The 22,151-nt window shown below is 40.1% G+C and overlaps 1 protein-coding gene across 1 annotated transcript in view; it reads right to left on the reverse strand.

Moving 5' to 3' along the window:
* The window catches only part of LOC134585546 (serine/threonine-protein kinase N2-like), a 72,277-nt gene that overhangs the window by 9,780 nt on the left and 40,346 nt on the right, over positions 1–22,151 (reverse strand). The window contains exons 2-14 of the mRNA XM_063440981.1: positions 9,611–9,698; positions 8,690–8,820; positions 7,628–7,805; positions 6,745–6,888; positions 4,314–4,417; positions 3,323–3,466; positions 3,100–3,175; positions 2,000–2,822; positions 1,609–1,744; positions 1,438–1,529; positions 1,099–1,284; positions 608–670; positions 293–369 (exon numbers count right to left, since the gene is read on the reverse strand). Of these exons, the coding sequence (XP_063297051.1) occupies positions 293–369; positions 608–670; positions 1,099–1,284; positions 1,438–1,529; positions 1,609–1,744; positions 2,000–2,822; positions 3,100–3,175; positions 3,323–3,466; positions 4,314–4,417; positions 6,745–6,888; positions 7,628–7,805; positions 8,690–8,820; positions 9,611–9,698 (2,242 nt within the window). The remainder of the gene's footprint in view (positions 1–292; positions 370–607; positions 671–1,098; positions 1,285–1,437; positions 1,530–1,608; positions 1,745–1,999; positions 2,823–3,099; positions 3,176–3,322; positions 3,467–4,313; positions 4,418–6,744; positions 6,889–7,627; positions 7,806–8,689; positions 8,821–9,610; positions 9,699–22,151) is intronic.

Raw genomic sequence — 22,151 nt, forward strand, 5'->3', positions numbered from 1 at the left:
AGTTGGTGCATTGCAGCTACATCTTCTCTCTGTAACTTTGTACAAATATCTGCTAATCTCTATTGTGTTCCAGCATCTAATCTGCTTGTTGTTCCAGAATCGCCTGGACTTCCAATTGGATTTGAATTTGCACAATGGCATCTTGTTTCAGAATTCTATAAATATATGCATGTTTGTTGTTTCATATATACTTTTAATTCAGTATGCAGTTGGATGTTATTTGTCTGTAAATAAAGTTCATATCTGTAACTTTGTGAGAAATGACTTTTACTAATTATACAATAATATTTACCTTCTTTGCAAAGACCGAAGTCTGTGATTTTGGCATATCCGTGCTTGTCGATAACAATATTTTCCAGTTTGATATCTCTAGATTAAAAAGCAGAAAAATAGTTTTTTATTAATTCTACGTATCACTAAAGGGAACTTGGAGTTTTATTATTTAGACTTGTTAAAAGGTTAGATGTAAGGACTAAACTAATATACGACATAATTATTTAATATTATAATAATAAATAATGAAACAAACCACAAATGCCAAATTAAATTACAGGAAATAAGACAATACAACAGCACCTACCATCTTTAGTTTTTCCTGAACACTTACCTGTGAGCAATATTGGCTTTGTGCAAGAATTCTAGGCCCAGCACACAGCATGCAACATAGAACCTGTGGAAAAGTGAATATGTCATTTTTATTCTAGGGAAGGAAAATGAGTTTTTGCAGCAATGAATGGCTTGATTCTACCCATCCTGCGTAACTCTATGCCCAGACATGTTTCCTGCATTGTCTTGTATTCCAGGTCTTAACAGTCATCTTCAATCGTAATCTGTGTAGACTTCATGGATTTGGTATTAACCTTAATGGGACACTCCACTAAAGCACTTAAGCTTGCTGAGTTGCCTTATGGTTGAAGGGGGTTTCCTTTCTTTTTCTTTTTATTTTACAAAAAGGGTATTTTTCAATAAAATATTGTCACTTTTATAAATTATCCTTGTTATACCCACTGACTGTGAATCAGACAACGGGTCCTGTTACTTTCTAATATGTATAGCTCAGATATATGTAGTCATAATCCAGAAACTATTTATACTTACATAGCTTTGTTTTCTGAAAATGGGCAAAAGTTGTTTTTCTTAATATTTGCTAGAAGGTCTCCACCAGCAGCATACTCCATCACAAAGCAGACATAATCTGGAGTCTGGAAACTTGCGAAGAGATTAACAAGGAAAGGGTGTCGTATGCTGCTTACGATCTGCATGATGTACTTCTCATCTGCAAGCCTTGAAATCATAATATTTAATTGAATCTTTTTTTTTTTTTTTTAAAGACGATTCTTTGCTTAGTAACAAAAAAAAATGACAAACAGGACCACAATCCCCCCCCCCCAAAAAAAATAATCAAAGTAGAATTTTAATTACACTCCATTTACTGACCTATGGACAGCATGATCTGCAATGATGTCTTTTTTCTTCAAAGCTTTTAATGCAAATGCGGACTTTGTATACTTGTACTTGGCAAGCAGGACCTGAAATGGAAAATAAAAAAAAGGTATTTTGATAAATAGCATTTGTTTTTACACCTTTCCTATGTAACTATAAACCCACCTTTCCAAATCTTCCTTGGCCCAGCACAGAGAGACAATCAAAATCCTGAAGGGTCAGGTCAGCTATTTGCACAATACTGCAAAGAAAAAGAACAAGTTTAAAAAAGAAAATATTTGAAATTATGCATACACCTCTCCTCCATGAAAAACAAAACCCCAAAACTAAATGTTTTTATAAGACACAGTATACATTATCATACCATTGGTCCAGAGACACGCATCATTGTGTGTCAGTCAGACTGTACCAGCATAATCCCTTTAATATAAGACATGCTTATTACATAAATGAAATGAGAGGGAGTGGAAAAGAGGAGCAAATAAGGAGCTTATGGAAAATGTGTAGCAGGTTTACCGCCTAACGGCATTGATGAGAAGAATGAATATGTGAATACCTAGTTGGTGATGATGGCTCTTGGTTTTTTGAGTCCTCTTTTGTCAATGAAAGAGCATCATTGTCCTCTGGAAGTGGTTCAATAGCCTCTTCTATAATGGCAGCGTCAGCTCTAGGTGATTGCTCCACACTCTCTGGGTCCGCTACTGGCAGTGGAGCATTATCAATAATTACAACTTCCTCTAGAGATGGTTGGATGATGTCTTCTGTAAAGGAAGTAACAGCTGGTAGTGATAGCTCCAAGCTGTTAGTGTCCACTACTGACAATGAAAGAGAATTAATAATATTATCTTCCTCTGGAGATGGTTGGATGATGTCTTCTGTAAAGGAAGTGACAGCTGGTGGTGGTAGCTCCAAGCTGTAAGTGTCCGCTACTGACAATGGAAGAGGATCAATAATTTTATCTTCCTCTGGAGATGGTTTAATGATCTCTTCTGTAAAGGAAGGTACAGCTGGTGGTGGTAGCTCCAAGCTGTAAGTGTCCGCTACTGCCAATGGAAGAGGATCAATAATTTTATCTTCCTCTGGAGATGGTTTAGTGATCTCTTCTGTAAAGGAAGTAACAGCTGGTGGTGATAGTTCCAAGCTGTCAGTGTCCGCTACCGCCAATGGAAGAGGATCAATTATTGTATCTTCCTCTGGAGATGGTTTAATGATCTCTTCTGTAAAGGAAGTGACAGCTGGTGGTGAAAGCTCCAAGCTGTCAGTGTCCGCTACTGCCAATGGAAGGGGTATTGATGGCTTCACACTCTCAGTGTCCTCTACAGACAACAGAAGAGAGTCAATTACTGCAATATTTTCTGCAGCTGGATGGATGGTATTTCCTATAAAGGTAGCAAAGAACATAAAATTAGTATTGTATATGATACACAAAGTTTAATAATGCACTATAGGTGTTGGACTGGTCGCACATACATCAATCTGATTAAAAATTAAACTTGTGATATCCCACACAGGTTAGGGAATACAAGTCAATTCACACTGGATGACTAGTTTGACGTTTTCCATGATGCAGGGAACTAGCACTGGGTACAGGGGTTCACCTCTTTTGAGTAACCAAATAATAATATTTTTTGCGAGACATGTTAATAATAGAATTACCTTTTTTTATGGAGAACAATTTCTTAAGCTTCTGAAGTTTGGTCCTTTTCTGGGGTAAAGGAAATGAAAATTCCACCTATTCCAAAACAAACCGAAAGAGTTAACTGCTGGAAGTAAATCATAGTATCCTCATTGTGCCACACCAACATATAAACAGACACAAATTAAAACAAGTAATAAATATAAATTGATGACGTTCCTAGACTAGTTCTCTACTCCTCACCTCAATGAAAAGGATGCCCTGTGGCTCCAGCTGTAGGCACAGTTCCTGTTTCTGGTTGACCAGAAATTCTTCTAACCTCAGAGTCTTGGTGGCACACAGTGATCTCCGGTCATGCCAGTACAATGATAATTCTAGTTCTCGAGACTATGTAGAAATTATACAAGTAATCATTTTTAAAAAAAATAATAGAAAAAAAAGTTTTCTTCGACAAACCCTTTTCTTTAGGAATGTATTTTTCTCACCATAAGCAACTATTTTTACATGGTTTAACCACATTTACCATTTTCACATAAAAAAAAAAATCAGCAATACATAGAGGCTGTAAATGTATTGGCTGCAGATGTATAAGTGTAAAGTTCTTTAAAATGTTAAATTTTTCTTCCATCACTATCCATACTACCATCCATCGGGCATATATGTGGACTTGACATGGCAGGATTTACTTGCTTTGAGAGATTGATCTCAGTTCATGCAAGGTCAGGTGTACAGAACATCAAGAAAACACAGGATGTATGAAAAATTAGAATCAGCATGCATGTGTGCTGGAAAATATCCAATTAAACAACACTGATTCATAATGCTTGACGGAATACCTTTAACAAAAAGCCCTGGTGACAAGGTTTTCCACCAAATAACTAAAATATGCAATATATCATTAATGTTATCGAACATCTCCTAACAATTTCTCGAGGAAGAAAAAGAAAACAAATACGTATCAACTGTAACATTAAGGTCCTAAAAGTTTTAGAAATAAGAGTTCAAATCAGACTAGCTAGGAGAACCTTTTAGAGGACTCGCAAATTTTAATTTTAAATTAGGAATAATAATATAATATTGATACTAACCAAAACAAAATGATACAGACATCAACATAACTAGAAAACTATCAACAAAACAAAAACATAATTTTGTTCCTTTTTTTTACTGCTATTTTTACTTTACTTTTCCTACGAGCAAAACGTTCTGAAACAAAAAAATGTCCCATCCGTACCTTATTCAAATCCAGTTTAAAAGTTTCATCCCAGGATGGATTAGACACAGTTTTCCAACTTGTAGAACCCTTTAAAATGTGGTCAATCTTCAACTGAGCACAGACTTCACCTGTAAGGAAATCTCATGAACTTAGCTTAAAAGGCTACGAGTATTTTATCATAAATAATATTTCTAACTGAAAATGGAATCAACACTCGGCAATGGTCAAAACACAGATGACAGTATAAAGTTGCCTCTGTTATCTTTAACCAAAGATCTAGGACAGACATAGGCAACCTTCGGCACTCCAGATGTTTTGGACTGCACCTCCCATGATGCTTTACCAGCATTATGGGTGTAAGAGCATTATGGGGGATGTAGTCCACAACATCTGGAGTGATGGAGGTTGCCTATCCCTGATCTAGGAGTATGTTTTAATTTGGGAAGTCTATTATATTCTTTTCCGTTAAAAACAAAACTAGACAAATTTGTAGTTACATGGTCTGAAATAACTTACTAACTTAAAATATGTTGCAAATTGTGTTCTTCCTCTGTCTTTTTTGATTGGGAGAAAATTTAGATAGTGGAGTTTGTATGATGAGTGAGTCTTTCACAATCACCTTGGTCCAGCATCAAGATATACATTCTAGAGTAGTTTGATTTTCCTTTGGGTGACTAAGTTGAGTGTGGGTATATATTATCCCCAGATTTGTCCCCAGAATTGTTTCACTAAGATAGTGTGTGTAGCAAATTATAGGGAACAGGTAAGAGAGTTTAATTTTAAATAAGCTCATTGTAGCGCATAAGGGCTGTCTATAATCTTATAGTTTTTCAATTTCTGTGGATAGTAATGTTAAGAATGTCTTATTATGGCACAACAGAGTCAGTATTAGTCCAAATATGGCAAATTTTGAAAGAAGGGAAATTAAAGGTTGTTTGGTAAATAGGACTGAAAAAAGTTAGGTACTAAAACATTACCTTATCTGGGAACACACCCAAAAGCAATGATAGAGTACAGTTTGTTTAAAATTATATTTGACGCATGGCCCATTATCTAATTTCCTTCCGACAAACAGATGGCTTGAGGAATAATATGCGTAAATTGAGAATCTTAGTACTCCTTTGATGATATGCAATGAAAATATCTGATGCTTAAACAGGATGTGTGTAATTGTCATTACTGCTAGATCCTTAAAGGGGCATGCCACTTCCAAACACTAAAAAGATAAATCGTGTAGATGTAGATATACCCGAATTAATAAATGCAAGCATTTAGTTATGCATCTTTCATTGGGTGTATATCGAAAAACAGCTTGCAAAACCTGCAGATCACCTGTCTGCAGCCTTTACAAGCCTTTACAAAAAAATATATATTCTATTCCTTTTACCTACTTAGTATTTATTTTTGAAGAAAAGTCACCATCCCTCTTTCAAACCATGTAGGTAAGGAGTTTTTTGTTTTTTCATATAGTTTTTATTACAATAGATTAATTTAGGGGGTTTCACTTTAACTAGGTAATTAGATTATGGAGTTTAAAAGCCCAGGAAAACTGGGTGACGCTTATTTTGACCATTAGCGAGTTTAAAGCAGATTTAGCAGTCTGAGGTTCTGATTCGACAGGTTTTAGTGCAGTATACATTGAACGGGACTTGAATTTATTAAGAGCTTACCGGCATACATAATAATTCAATGTAATATACCACAATGTTAATGTTAGATATATGTTTTGAAAAGGATTAATACAATTGAAAATTATGTGAAACAGTAAGGAGATGAGAAAAAGAAATTATTGCATGAACAAAGAATCACAACCAAGAAAGTCCAGGTGATAATAATCAAAGTAAGGTTGCGAGTGGTGGTTACGTCTTGGACTGGTAAAGTCAAAGAGCCAAAGAAACAATGGAAACGAACAATGTGGAAAGGAGCCCGGGTATCGTCTGTTGATTAGCTAAGACAATAAGTGGCATTGTGAGCCAGTATTCTTCCCATATACCAGCAGGACAATTCAAAAGGCAACTTTTATCTTGATTTGTAGAGGAGGATATAAAGATGACACATACGATTCCCAGGAGAAAGAACCGTACTGCTTCCTTCACTGTTGATGTTTAGAGTCACTCTATTTAGAATATGTAAAATAATTGGCCGAAAAAAAAGCAATTGTGGGTGAATATCTAGAAATGTGAATTAGGAAACTGATTTCCTTGGCAACATTTTCAGAATTGTGGTTAATTTGCAGGGTCTTTGTGAAGGAGAGGGAATCCTATCAGATACTAATATTTGTATTCAGAACGGAAAATGTAATTCAACAACTGTTGGAGGGCGAAGGCTTGAAACCCCAGCTATTGAGCACTGTTTTTTGAATATCACTATACACATAATGGGAAATATAAGAGAAAAACCACTGTACTTAAAAAGTTTCCAGTCTCTTGCACTCTTATAATGCCGACACGGTTGTTTCTTCTTATTTTGTTCATAAATGAGAATCTTCCTCGACGCGGACTCCTGCCAGGGATAACATGTGACAGGTCCTTTAGTCTGCTAGGTACATTCTCCAGAATATCTAGACAGCCCTTGAGTCGCAATTCCAGGGTGCCTGTCAAACAATAGAATAAATATAAATAGCAAGAATGGCTATTAGAGTTTCACTTAACGTCATCACAAGATGATATTCATTCTTTTCTCACCAATGTATGCCCAGTGCATTTCCTACAATAATACAATATTGGGTTCCCTTATGGATGCCCCCAACATTCTATCATCGTTCCAAACTAGCCTGCTAATAGAAACATACCATTTCTTTGTTAAAGGAAACTTCGTCGTTGTTCTAAGTAGCCCACGATTTGGTCAGAACAACAATTAGGCAGCCTTTACGTCTCTATCAGAATGTAAAATAACTAAAACCCACTTTACAAACAGACAAAAATGTGGTATCTTCAGTTAGTCCTCTACGCACATTCACACATCAACACAGCATTCAAACACGACTCTGTATTAAAACACCAACATTATACATAAACACACCTCTGCATCAAAAACCAACACTACACACATGTGCACAATTATATTCAAATGCCAACACCACACCCGTGCAAACATACTCACACACTGCATACAAAAACATACTTACATTCAAACACACAAACACTGTTTAGTGCTAAATACAACCCTTCAAGGATGTGCAAATGGTAGATCCCCAGCTGGCAAAACAGTGCGGGAGTTGTATTACAGATGGGGATCTACTTTTTGTCCATCTTTACAATAGGGTGCCCAAACAAATTCCTGGACCAGGGCCCTCTCTACATTAATTCTGCCACTGATTGATAAGAACGTACCTGTTAGTGCAGTGGGCTGGGGCCTTGTTCCAAATTGGCTCTGCACAGAGTCAAGGGACAGCTCCTCGGTGGTAATACACTTCCTGGGATGGCCACGAGGAAGTTCTTTCACTCGTTCCTCCAAGGCATATTTGAGGAGGTCCAGCTTTTCATTTGACTCGTGTAGTGCTGCTTGAGCCTGTTAAAAGAGATGGAAGAATTAAAATGTAACAAAATAAGCAAAAAAAAGTTCAATAAAACAATTCCTGCATCTGCTGGTAAAAACATCTGGGAGGTGGTGTCCAACTTTAGCTGATTTCCAAGGTGACACGCACAATTCCTAACAGTGTGTGTTATACTTTCATTTCATTCATAAACAGTTTATAAGTCTACATAGTTCTCAATACAATAAAACTCTGCAGGATTAATCACCAACGTTTGGATTGTAGCAAATTGAAATCTGAACCTCAGAACTGAAATTAAAATAGCTAATCTGGAAAAAGTGTGTCTAGGTTTGACTCAATTTGTAATTCAAGTTTGAATTCATCTAAACAACTTAAATGCTGAACGGAAAACAAAAGACCAGTTAGTGCCTTAGATCGTTGTGGATATAAAGGCAGATCAATGTATAACAGGGCTGCCCAACAGGTAGATCCCCGGATGTTGTTGAACTACAACTCCTTTGATGCTTTGCATGCCTTTAGAATGCATTTAGAATGACAAAGCATATGTAGAACATACAACCTGTTATTATTATTATTATTATTATTTTATTATTTATATAGCGCCAACAAATTCCGTAGCGCTGTTATTAGCTTTTAATAAAACTAATGGGCTTAAAACACAAAGTAATTTTAAAGTAAAACATTAATAGACAAAATAAAATACAGAACAAATGGTGCAGCAAGGGCAAAAAATAATAATTAAAAAAATTAAAGTCTCAGAAGAGATGTTATAAAGTTAGTAACAATGGATACTTGGTTAATGACATTAAACTGTAATTTCCATCCCTATGGCAGATATTCAAAGCGCATTATTCACTCTGGGGATGAAATGGGTAAACGAGTACACTTTGTAACTAACCTGAACAAGTTCTTTCCCGGGATGTAATGCCTTGACGGCGCATTTGGCTCCTTCAGCCACGGCACGCTCAATCACGAAACGGTGGCTCAACTCCTCAATGCGCTGCTCCAATGGACTTATTGCAGGTGTTGCTAAGAGAAAAAAATAAAATGTTTGGTTATAATAATAGTAAGCTTTACTTATGTAAAAGGAAATCAACATGGTAGTTTCATTACTAAAGTGTGAACTGTCAAGAATGTAAAGTAAATTTCATATTCCAGAATAATTAAACTGTAAAAATGATATTAGTTTTACAATTAACTTTGAATTCCCAATAGACAAAGTTTATGTCTCTCCATATATTGTTGCATTGCGGGGGGCTGCCATGGGTTTATTCTCTCCTGTGGATTTTATTGGTCACTGAGCATGCTTTGAATTCTATCTGTATTCTGATTGTCTGAAAGCACCAATCATAAAAGATCTACTAACGAATCAGATTTTTTCAGCCATGGCGGATCAAAGACACAGGGGCCCGGCCGTAGGCCGTGGGGAAACACAGAAAGACAGGAAGAGGGGCCCAGCCGCGGGGGATTACTGTGACAGGGGCCCGGCCGCAGCCTGCGGTGAAACAAAAAGATAGGGGTCTCTCCCAGCAGGCCCTTAATTGTAATGTTGCAGGCTCAAGGGGCAGCTGCTTTGGGCCCCCCAGGAATAAATGGGTCTGGGACAGCCCCTTTTGCCCCACGTTAAAGACGGCCCTGATTGTTACACGTTAATATTCCCACATTTAGCAGCAGATGGGACCCAAAACAAATCCCATGTGACAAAAAAGCAAAAAAGCTACCAGAGTAAAAAACCTCAAAAACTGAAATTACTTTATCATTGTTACACGCTAATATTCCTTTAAAATACACAGTACATATGACATCACCGGACCTTTACCTTTATCCAAAGGTTTTTGTTGGAGAATTTCTGTTTTTCTATTGCAGTCTTGGAGCTTTTTATGAGCATCACCAAGATGTTTCTGATCCTGAAAAAGTAATTCGAAAAATGTGATGGATAATTAAGATGAACAGAAATTGGACTTTTAGATTAATTAATCCCATGCACATACCCCGCCCCCATAGTGTATATATGAGCCAAGTTTAATTTTCATTGTCCTTTAATCTCCTCTAAATTTCCCCTCTCCTCTAGTGTTGGTCTTCACATATGAACAAATTGCCCTCTTTGCCACCAAAATATTTCACATTTTCAGAACGGACACAATATATACAACAATCTCAAAAGAAAAGCTAATATTGTTATATTGCCATCCCATTAACTGCATTATTTTTAATTTCTCGTTATGGTAAACAAATAAATGCTAGCCGGTCAGCGCTGGCTGTGTGTGTATAGTGTGTGTAGCTGAGCTGTGTGTATACAGTGTGCCTAACTGAGCTGTGTGTATACAGTGTGCGTAACTGTGCTGTGTGTATACAGTGTGCCTAACTGTGCTGTGTGTATACAGTGTGCCTAACTGTGCTGTGTGTAAACAGTGTGCTTAACTGTGCTGTGTGTATACAGTGTGCCTAACTGTGCTGTGTGTATACAGTGTGCGTAACTGTGCTGTGTGTATACAGTGTGCGTAACTGTGCTGTGTGTATACAGTGTGCCTAACTGTGCTGTGTGTATACAGTGCGCGTAACTGTGCTGTGTGTATACATTGTGCGTAAGTGTGCTGTGTGTGCAGAGTGCATAGCTGTGCCGTGTGTGTAGCTGTGATGTGTGTACAGTGTGTGTTGCTGTGCTGTGTGTGCAGTGCGCATAGCTGTGCTGTGTGTACAGTGTGTGTTGCTGTGCTGGGTGTGTAGTGTGCGTAGCTGTGCTGTGTGTACAGTGTGTTTATAGTGTGTGTTGCTGTGCTGTGTGTCAGGATCGGGACAGAGATCCAACACGCAGAATACAAACAGGAGCTAGGTACGTATACCGGACCTTAGAATGGCCGGACTAACGTAAGGAGAAAGCAAAGAATGGTCAGAGACAAGCCGAGGTCGAGGGAACGAGAGAACAGGTAAGCGAGAGACGAGCCGAGATCAAAGGACACGAGAGGTAAGCAGTAACGAGAATACAAGCCGAGTCAGAACCAAAAAGACAAACAGAAATAAGAGCACTGAGTGACCAGACAAGCTAGAACCACGACAGGGCAATGAACTATTAAACACATCCCTATTTTATACCTTGGCTCTTTAATTGATGACTCCGCCCCTGCCGAGCCCTGATTCGTTGTTCGGAACTAGATTGACAGGTCGGGACGTGATTGCCGTCATGACTTCGGCCGCTGAGTGCCGCGTCATAAAAGGAGGCGGGGCTATCGCGGCCGGCGCGTAAACGGCTATGAGAGCTGTGAGGATTGGGTGCGTCAGCCCCCCTGAGAGGACGGCCGTCTGAAAGTCTAACCTCCTCCGAGGTAGAGACTTCAGGTACCCTGACACTGTGTATGTGGTGTGTAGCTGTTGGACTACCTATTTATGTCCCTGGTCCCTCTTAGAGTAGAGTTAAAAAGTTTTAAACTTACCTTTTGTCCCTCGTTGTGTCTGTCTCTTGAATCAGTGTATTTCTATGGGGAACGTTCAATGTCTCCATGCAGTGTGTGCACACTGTAAGCATTGACCCAGAAAAACACCTCTAGTGGCCATCTGAGAGACTCCCACTCGTGGTGTATTTAGCCAGCAATGTAAACACTGCCTTTACTCTGAAAAGGCAGTGTTTACAGTGCTAACATTGCAGGGACAAGCTATAGACACCACAACCGCTACATTAAACTGTAGAGGTTCTGGTTACTAGAGTGTTCCTTTCATATAATTTTGGTTGCACAAAGTCTCCAGACTGGTCTCTACCCATCCTATAATAATTATATAAAGGGTCACAGCTGTACTCTCCTTATCTACCCATCCTATAATAATTATATAAAGGGTCACATCTGTACTCTCTTTATCTACCCATCCTATCATAATTATATAAAGGGTCACAGCTGTACTCTTTATCTATCCATCCTATAATAATTATATAAAGGGTCACAGCTGTACTCTCCTTATCTACCCATCCTATAATAATTATATAAAGGGTCACATCTGTACTCTCTTTATCTACCCATCCTATAATAATTATATAAAGGGACACATCTGTACTCTCTTTATCTACCCATCCTATAATAATTATATAAAGGGTCACAGCTGTACTCTCTTTATCTACCCATCCTATAATAATTATATAAAGGGTCACAGCTGTACTCTCTTTATCTACCCATCCTATAATAATTATATAAAGGGTCACAGCTGTACTCTCTGTATCTACCCATCCTATAATAATTATATAAAGGGTCACAGCTGTACTCTCTGTATCTACCCATCCTATAATAATTATATAAAGGGTCACAGCTGTACTCTCTTTATCTACCCATGCTATAATAATTATATAAAGGGTCACAGCTGTACTCTCTGTATCTACCCATCCTATAATAATTATATAAAGGGTCACAGCTGTACTCTCTTTATCTACCCATCCTATAATAATTATATAAAGGGTCACAGCTGTACTCTCTTTATCTATCCATCCTATAATAATTATATAAAGGGTCACAGCTGTACTCTCTTTATCTACCCATCCTATAATAATTCTATAAATGGTCACATCTGTACTCTCCTTATCTACCCATCCTATAATAATTATATAAAGGGTCACAGCTGTACTCTCCTTATCTACCCATCCTATAATAATTATATAAAGGGTCACAGCTGTACTCTCTGTATCTACCCATCCTATAATAATTATATAAAGGGTCACATCTGTAAACTCTTTATTTACCCATCCTATAATAATTATATAAATGGTCACATCTGTACTCTATTTATCTACCCATCCTTGACAACATTGGAGATTTGGTTAAGATGATAAAACTCTCAGTTAATAATATGTATAACGGGAACCTTATATAGAAAATAAAAGTCTTTTACTTACATCACAGCGTACACATGGAAAACTTGAGTAAATAGTTTTACTATCTCCCATCTTTAGCTACGTGAACACCACAGAAGCTAAGCAATGTCTACTGTCCAAGCAGTGTCTACTGACTAAATTGTGCTCAGCAAGGATGATGTGACAATGATGTCACAATTATGTCACAAATATGTCACAATGATGTCACAATGCATAATCAAACTATCTTAAGCTATCTCTATGCCTATCTAATTTATTTTGTGGACAATCAAGTACAAATATAAATTAAAAGACCTTATTAAACGTAAACTAATATAGGTACGTTATAGCAGCTACACATTACATTTTTCTTAGTAAGATACCCATGTTCGTTCTGCAATACATATGGTGTATTACTGTTAAATAGTATAAATTTTAAGTGGTACTACTCATTCTTTTGAGAGCTTATTAATCTAGCTGTTAATCAGAAGTACTGTGTACCCTTCAATGTTGGTACCACTTTAAATGGACACAATAGGCACCCTGACCACTTCAGAGCATTGAAGTGGTTTGGTTGCAATGCCCCTGTCACCCTTAGTCCTGCAATGTAAACATTGCTGTGTTTGACTACAACTGGCCGTCAGCCACTAGAGACGCTTCCTGGATCACAGCGGGCTCTGGTGACTATATTGTTCCTTTAATATATGTAGCGAAAGCCACTTCGCCACTGTGTTTTGGAGGGTGCTGCTTGCCCGCCTCTTACCCTGTGACTACGGTCCCTGGGCGATTTGGCCCTTTATGCACGGTATTTGGGCATACTGTGGGTTATTGGGCTGCCCCAGGATTATGGGCCCTCTCATCAGCCCATACGAAACTTAAACCCCATGGCGTTTGAACTGTGTTTGTGGCATCTGAGCGCTGTTTGGATATGTTGAGTGCTCAGATCCAAGCCATCTGGGGATGGGTTGAATGTGGGGGTTCTGTTTAGTATAACAGGAGTTATGTATTTTTATGTCTTTTGGTGGTTGCTGGTAACATGTGCTTAATGGAGGCTGTGTTTGTCCCTGGATATAATTAAATCAGCTTCTCCATTGTCTCCAGGATAGAGGATTCTGGGGAACTAGTTTGAGCTGGAAACCATGCTTCCAGAAGGTCAAATGCACATTTGTACTAACTTTTGAATCCCTGGTCCAATTCGTATGATTTTTGAGTATGTTGTTCCCCCGAATGGATTGATTGTGAATATGTATTTTTATGCGAATGTGATGTATATTTTGGGAGTTATGAATGTTGTGTAAAAACTGTATTTTCCCTACCTATGATAATTGTATTTTCCTGTGTGTACAGATAATTAGTTTACAGGTAGAGGGGGGAGCTATGTGTGGGATGTAACTATTGTTTGATTGGTTAATGTACGTTACTGTGTGTGTCCCTCCCCTTCATGGGAGCACCTAATAAAAAGGGCTGCAAGCTAGCAGCCAGAGAGTTCTATTTTTACCCTCAACTTGAGTCCTGTCTCTTATTGGGGGAATCTGCTACAAGGGATTGCTATGCTAGGCATATTCCCTTGCTATAATCACTGAGCTCTTGTAAGAGCTTGTTCCTGCTTCGTTCTGAAGGGAGATAGCTGCAGCCTGCGGTGCTTATGGTGTCTGGTGGAGTGCTTGGAGTCCTCTGGAAGCGCTAGGAGCATCTTTCAACGGAGGTACCCAGTTGGGGTGCCAGTGGATCCGTTACATTGGTGGCAAGCGGTGGGATGGCGTCCTAGTGCGAGGAGAAGCAGCTCAGAGACACCGGTAACGTGTGGAGTTGTGCAGCGTCCCTATCTTCAGCAACATAATGGAACCAGCAGTGGCTACAGCAAGCATGGCGTATAGCTACTCCGTACTAGAGTTTGGCACGATGGTAGGGTTGCACCTGAAGTTTTACGGACCCAATCCAGAGGAGAAATACGTGCGGTTCGTGTGGGACATGGTGACCCGGAACCTACAACACAGGGCGTTGAGGGAAGGCCAGTGGGCACATTGGGAGAAACTCCAGCCACAGGTAGAGTGGGACGAGGAAGAAACCGAGGTGGCCGGTGGAGATGGGACCGAGGTCTCTCTACCGGCCCTACAGGGATGCTGGGCACCCGGCCCAGATCCCCAGCGGCAGTATGTTTTACAGGGAGGGGAGACAGTCGGTCTCACTCCCCAGCGGCAGAATGTGTTATTGGAGGAAGAGACAACCGGTCTCCCTCCCCAACAGCAACCAGAGGTACCCGAGGTAGAGGACCTCATAGACTGGTCCTGGGAGGACCCCTTGCAGGCAGGTGGAGATGGGACTGAGAACTCTCCACCGGCCCTACAGGGATGCTGGGCAACCGGCCCAGATCCCCAACTAGAGCTGGAGTTACAGAAAGTGGAGAGCATCGACCTCCCCCCCCAGCAGCAGCCGGAGTACCAGGGGGAGGTAAGTGATATTTCTCGTCCCCAGTCAACTCCTTTGTTCCCTGACCCCCCAGCAGAAGAGCTGGCAACTGGGCAGAGCGCCGCTGGCCTCTGTCCTCCCTTGTTTCCTTCCCCTGAGCCTGACTTTCTACAGGCTGCCCCAGCGGAAGAGCTGGCAACTGGGCAGAGCGCCGCTGGCCTCTGTCCTTCCCTTTTTCCTTACCCTGAGACTACCCCAGCTCTGACCCCGGAGCAGAGCACATCGGGCATCTGGCCCCCAAGTACTCACAGCCATTTGCCCAGCAAGGCCGAGGGTGCCACAGTTTCACCCCACAACGTGGGACCTACAGGCCAGTATGATTATTGTGGGGGAGCTATTCTGTGAATTCCTTATTGTGGGGGGGCTACACTGCTAAATTTGTTTTGTGGGTGGGCTACTATGCTAATTTTGTTTTATGGGTGGGCTGCCCGACTAATCTAGGTACTGACCGGCAGAAGGTCAGGTACCTGGTTAGTCTACCCCCGAATGGGAAGATATGTAGCGAAAGCCACTTCGCCACTGTGTTTTGGAGGGTGCTGCTTGCCCGCCTCTTACCCTGTGACTACGGTCCCTGGGCGATTTGGCCCTTTATGCACGGTATTTGGGCATACTGTGGGTTATTGGGCTGCCCCAGGATTATGGGCCCTCTCATCAGCCCATACGAAACTTAAACCCCATGGCGTTTGAACTGTGTTTGTGGAATCTGAGCGCTGTTTGGATATGTTGAGTGCTCAGATCCAATTGTAATAATTTATTATTTAATAATAAATAATTGTATTTTCCTGTGTGTACAGATAATTAGTTTACAGGTAGAGGGGAGAGCTATGTGTGGGATGTAACTATTGTGTGATTGGTTAATGTACGTTACTGTGTGTGTCCCTCCCCTTCATGGGAGCACCTAATAAAAAGGGCTGCAAGCTAGCAGCCAGAGAGTTCTATTATTACCCTCAACTTGAGTCCTGTCTCTTATTGGGGGAATCTGCTACAAGGGATTGCTATGCTAGGCATATTCCCTTGCTATAATCACTGAGCTCTTGTAAGAGCTTGTTCCTGCTTCGTTCTGAAGGGAGATAGCTGCAGCATGCGGTGCTTATGGTGTCTGGTGGAGTGCTTGGCGTCCTCTGGAAGCGCTAGGAGCATCTTTCAACGGAGGTACCCAGTTGGGGTGCCAGTGGATCCGTTACAATATAATTTTGCGCAAAGTCTCCAGAGTGCTCTCGTTATTTTGATATATATATATACACACACTAAAAAATCCCCAACTAACAGATAACCAATTAATGCGCTTTGTACATATATTTATTGAATAGGGAACATCCTAAAAGCAGTACCCTATAGTACATCCACACTACATACAAGTAATTGTACGGGCAGATAAAGTATGGCTTCCCCGAGACATTCCTGAGTGGGGCAACGGGGCTTATAACACCAGCAATTGGTGGACAGGTTGAAAAAAACTAAGGGTTACAGCTGTACTCTCTTTATCTACCCATCCTATAATAATTATATAAAGGGTCACAGCTGTACTCTCTTTATCTACCCATCCTATAATAATTATATAAATTTTCACAGCTGTACTCTCTTTATCTACCCATCCTATAATAATTATATAAAGGGTCACAGCTGTACTCTCTGTATCTACCCATCCTATAATAATTATATAAAGGGTCACAGCTGTACTCTCTGTATCTACCCATCCTATAATAATTATATAAAGGGTCACAGCTGTACTCTCTTTATCTACCCATCCTATAATAATTATATAAAGGGTCACAGCTGTACTCTCTGTATCTACCCATCCTATAATAATTATATAAAGGGTCACAGCTGTACTCTCTGTATCTACCCATCCTATAATAATTATATAAAGGGTCACAGCTGTACTCTCTTTATCTACCCATGCTATAATAATTATATAAAGGGTCACAGCTGTACTCTCTTTATCTACCCATCCTATAATAATTATATAAAGGGTCACATCTGTACTCTCTTTATCTACCCATCCTATAATAATTATATAAAGGGTCACAGCTGTACTCTCTTTATCTACCCATCCTATAATAATTATATAAAGGGTCACAGCTGTACTCTCTGTATCTACCCATCCTATAATAATTATATAAAGGGTCACATCTGTACTCTCTTTATCTACCCATCCTATAATAATTATATAAAGGGTCACAGCTGTACTCTCTTTATCTACCCATCCTATAATAATTATATAAAGGGTCACATCTGTACTCTCTTTATCTACCCATCCTTGACAACATTGGAGATTTGGTTAAGATGATAAAACTCTCAGTTAATAATATGTATAACGGGAACCTTATATAGAAAATAAAAGTCTTTTACTTACATCACAGCGTACACATGGAAAACTCGAGTAAATAGTTTTACTATCTCCCATCTTTAGCTACGTGAACACCACAGCAGCTAAGCAATGTCTACTGTCCAAGCAGTGTCTACTGACTAAATTGTGCTCAGCAAGGATGATGTGACAATATGTCACAATTATGTCACAAATATTATGTCACAATGATGTCACAATGCATAATCAAACTATCTTTAGCTATCTCTATGCCTATCTAAGTAAACTAAAATACCTTATTAAGCTAAACTAAAATGTACCTTAGAGCAGCTACATCTTACAATGAAATCAAAAGATAAGCCCAAGTTGGTTCTGCATGAAACGAGAAGAAAACAAATACATATGGTGTATTACTGTTAAATAGTATAAATTTGCAGTGGTCCTACTCATTCGTCTGAGAGCTTATTAGACTAGCTGTCAATCAGAAGTACCATGTACCCTTCAATGGTGGTAGTACTTTAGATGGACTCTATAGACACCATGACCACTTCAGAGCATTGAAGTGGTTTGGGTGCAATGTCCATGTCCCCCTTAGTTCTACAATGTAAAACATTGCTGTGACTGTAGAATCCGTTTAAAACACAGGGGTCTGACAGAGTTTGGTTAATCAGTGGTATTTGGGTAGTCATGTTACCACAAAACAAGGTTTTAAGAAAGTGCTCTGCTTTATCACAACTCAGCGTTTTTTCTTTGTGCATAGGAAAGCATTGGGAGACTATTGGGTATACACGGCAAAATGCCACTGCGCCAAATTAACTTCTCATAGAGATGCATTAAATCAATGCATCCCTATAGGGAACATTAACGTAGGTGCTGCACATTGTGAAGCACCTCTAGAGGCCGTCCGAGTGACTGTGGCTAGAGGTGTCGCCAGACAGCAATGTAAACAATGTTTTTTGTATGGAAAGTCAGTGTTTACATTGAAAAGCGTTCAGGGACAATATATAGACTACATAACAGCTACATTAAGCTGTAGTGGTTCTGGTGACTATAGTGTATTTTTAGCGTTGATTTCTTTGGCTCCTAACTTTTCTAGCTGGCCCCTAGATTCCAAGCAAATTTGTCAAGCCCTGATGTAACAAATAAGGCCCTGGGGAGATAGCGCAGCTAAGCAGACAAGGGCACATGTAGGAGTGTGGGGATAGATGCATAGCATTGGTTGGGAAAGAGTCTGTGGGTGGGATTATGTTCTGTGTAAGACAGTGTGGGGGAGGTCTTACCTCAGTGCCACTTGGGATTCGGGCCAGCAAACAGCTTCCCTCCCGCCCACCCTATAGTACATTTCGTCACAGCTAGCGGGGGTATGTCCTTGCCAATTGAGTTTGAGGTTACGTTTAAGTAGATGTAATGAGATGAACAAGTTTTTTAAGGTCTCAAACCTCCCCTGCTCTAAAGGTTAAACTTTAGGTTGCCTGAGGTCTCGTGCCCATCGAGCGTGGATAAGGTCGGCTGATGGCAGGCATTGGAAATATATGATTTTTATGACGAGGGGGGAGGTGAGAGGGAGTGGTGATTAGGAACCACTCTATGTTTATTGGCAAGGACGGTTGGGTCACTGTATAACACTATGGGTGGAGTTATATATGTATATATGTTAATTTATGCTTATTTATGTCTAACGTTTTGGTTACAGAAAATAAGAGATTTAATAAATAAAGTTATGGATGTGTTATGCAGTAATTTAGTTTGTGATAATAAATGCTGTGGCCTGTTTCATCCATACTAAGTGGTCTGTCGTTACTGGGGGGTTTAATGGGGTTAGATTTTGTTCTAGGCTGCATCGCGATTCCCCACTACGTACATACATGTATTTATGAAGTGTGAAAAAATAAAGTTAATGTCATCCTGTCTCCCTGGCAATCAAGTTTCAATTTCTTCTCTTTGTTTGCAAAGTTTGTCTGGGTCTGAGCTAAATTATGATGCCATTTGCTAAATCTTTACTGCAAATTTAAAAGAACATGAAACTTCTCGTGAAAAATGGTTAACATGCGTTATAGCTGATCTTAATGCTTAATCTAATTGTTGTGTCTTTTACGCTAAATAATATTGGTTTATTTATAGTAACTCCAGGATCTAAGGGTATACTTAGTATAATCAATTTCATGATTAGAAAATATCAAAATCAATTAACATATAACTTTATTAACTACCACGCTAAGCCATCTATTGCACCAAAAGTAATTGGGATTATGTGTAGAGATTTGTATACACCATACAAATATTTGTAATCATTAAGGACTCCATAAAATTAAAACAAATCTAGGAATGAATTATTGACACTATCAAGTCCATTACTATCAGGAATGGTTAATCTAACAAGTGACATCAGATTATGGTTAAGGCAATCAATAGTACAATACAGGTAAAAGCAAATATTACGGGTTATGTACCATCCCCGAACTTCAAAGGAATAGATCCAGTACTGATGTAGAATTATTAAAAAAATCTTTATTGTACTTGTATTGAATTACTGCACTAACTCCATTTTAACCTGATACTGTGACAAATCCTCCATTTTGTCCTCATAACCTGACTTCTCCATATGAAAACTACATTACATGACAGAATTTCTCAGCACATCTAACACAATAGACAAAGACTGTATTCTCCATAAAGATATGACTAACCCAGGAACTGCTGAATTTCCCCTAACTCGCAACATAGTATAATTTAAAGGCCATGAGAACACAGTAGTAATGAAATGTTCTATTCATAAGAGACCTTGCACCTAACCACGAGATCTGACATCACCGACCGAGTAAAATGACGCTCAAGACCCCCTTGTCCCCACCCGTGTCTAAAATAATACCACCTCTTGGTGGGTGGACACGGAGCTAACCACTTAGTTTTTGATCCAATTAATTATATTGATAGGTGGACACTAATCCAGACACTTAACAATTAATCCAATTAATGATGTTAATTCACTGATATCTTGATAATCAATGATGACGAAAATGTCTCTTAAAAGGGCCTGCGCGCCCTCTGATTCTTCACTTGCCAATAAATTTCCTCGAAGTTATTTTAACCTGAACTCCGTGTGTCAGACTGAATTACTTCAGCGTATATACGCAATTCAATTCTTTTTAATTTGGACAGGAACAGATAGACATTTTAAACATTTTGGTTTACTGAAAAAGTACCATAACAACTTTGGCGCCCGAACAGGGACTCCGGGCTATGTCTGGCCGGTGAGCCGTCCTAAGGAAGACAAGGGTGGACGGAGGAATCCAGGGGGAAGGAAAGGAGATTGATCACCTCCAGGTACACGGTAGAGACTTCTGCAGAGCCACCGGTATGTTCCGGCCCCTTTGATTGACCCGTCAACGTGTCTGTGACTGCTTCCCGGGAGGACATCAAAGACAGGTAATATCTTGCCCGGAGTCTTATTACCCATTTATTACCTGCATTTAGTCTATCTGTTGCCTGGGTGTGTCTAGTTTGGTTGCCCGGGCTGAATGTTTATTTGTTTCCCCTTTTTGGGATAAAGGGGGGTGGACCCGTGGTAGTTTGCCTGAGGGTCCTGTGTTTGTCTGTTTCCCCTTTTTGGGATAAAGGGGGGTGGACCCGGGGGATTTGCCTGGAGTCCTGTTGCCTGTTTTACTCCTTTTAGGAGCCACGTGTTTGTGGCTGTAGGGAAAAAGGGGGGTTGACCTGTGGAAGTTTCCTGGGGGTCTTCTTTGCCTGTTTACTTCTTTTAGGAGCCTCGTGGCTGTGGCTGTATGGAAAAAGAAGTTTGTGGAACTGTGGGATCTGTGTAGAATCATAGTTTTCTGTGATCCAATTTTGTGTCACTTTGATAGCCTAGCTAGCTTCACTGTGCGCTTTCGGACCCTCCGGCTCTAGTTGAGTTGGGGGCATCCTGACCCGGACCCTCCAGCTCTAGTTGAGTTGGGGGCTTCCTGACCCGGACCCTCCAGCTCTAGTTGAGTTGGGGGCTTCCTGACCCGGACCCTCCAGCTCTAGTTGAGTTGGGGGCTTCCTGACCCGGACCCTTCGGCTCTAGTTGAGTTGAAGGTTCCCTGATTATTTAATTGTGGTAGGAGACTTAGTCTTGTGGCAGGGGACTCAGTTTCCTGGGGGGATTCAGGCAGGCATTGCTTGTTTTCCGCATCACGTGGTAGTGAGACTTATAAAGTGGGTTTTATAGGGCCACTACGAGGGTGAGGGTAGCGCGGCCACTATTAGTGGACTACTGTAACGAGGGAGGCATAAGGATTTCGGACCGGTGTTAGCTGTTATCCTTGGCCGCTGGTAGTGAGACTTTATGAAGTCATTCTCCGAGCGGGGACACTACGAGATTGAGGGAGGTGACTTTGGAGTAAGCACATGATTAAAGGAAAGGGATTACTGTTGATTTCATTTGAACTGTGATGCATGCACTGTATTTCAACTGTATTGTTGTCTTGTTTGTTTAATTAGGAGTCATTCAAACTTCTGTGTCTGTCTCTAAGGATTTTTTTTCCTTACCTTTTACCTTTTCTACACTTCCTGTACTATTATACTATCCACTCCCATTCCTCTTAAAAGAGAAGTGATTGGTCACACCCTTCTCACCTCGCTCCAATCCGTGTCTACCACCCCAGGTAGGCGGATTCAGTGACTAGTCTACGTTTTGGGAAGGCGCACTTGAGAAGGGCCCACAATTCTCAGGTGGCAGTCGAGCATTGTAGACGTTCCTGTTCAATTTTC

Source organism: Pelobates fuscus, chromosome 1 (genome assembly GCF_036172605.1).
Source record: "Pelobates fuscus isolate aPelFus1 chromosome 1, aPelFus1.pri, whole genome shotgun sequence".
Lineage (NCBI taxonomy): Eukaryota > Metazoa > Chordata > Amphibia > Anura > Pelobatidae > Pelobates > Pelobates fuscus.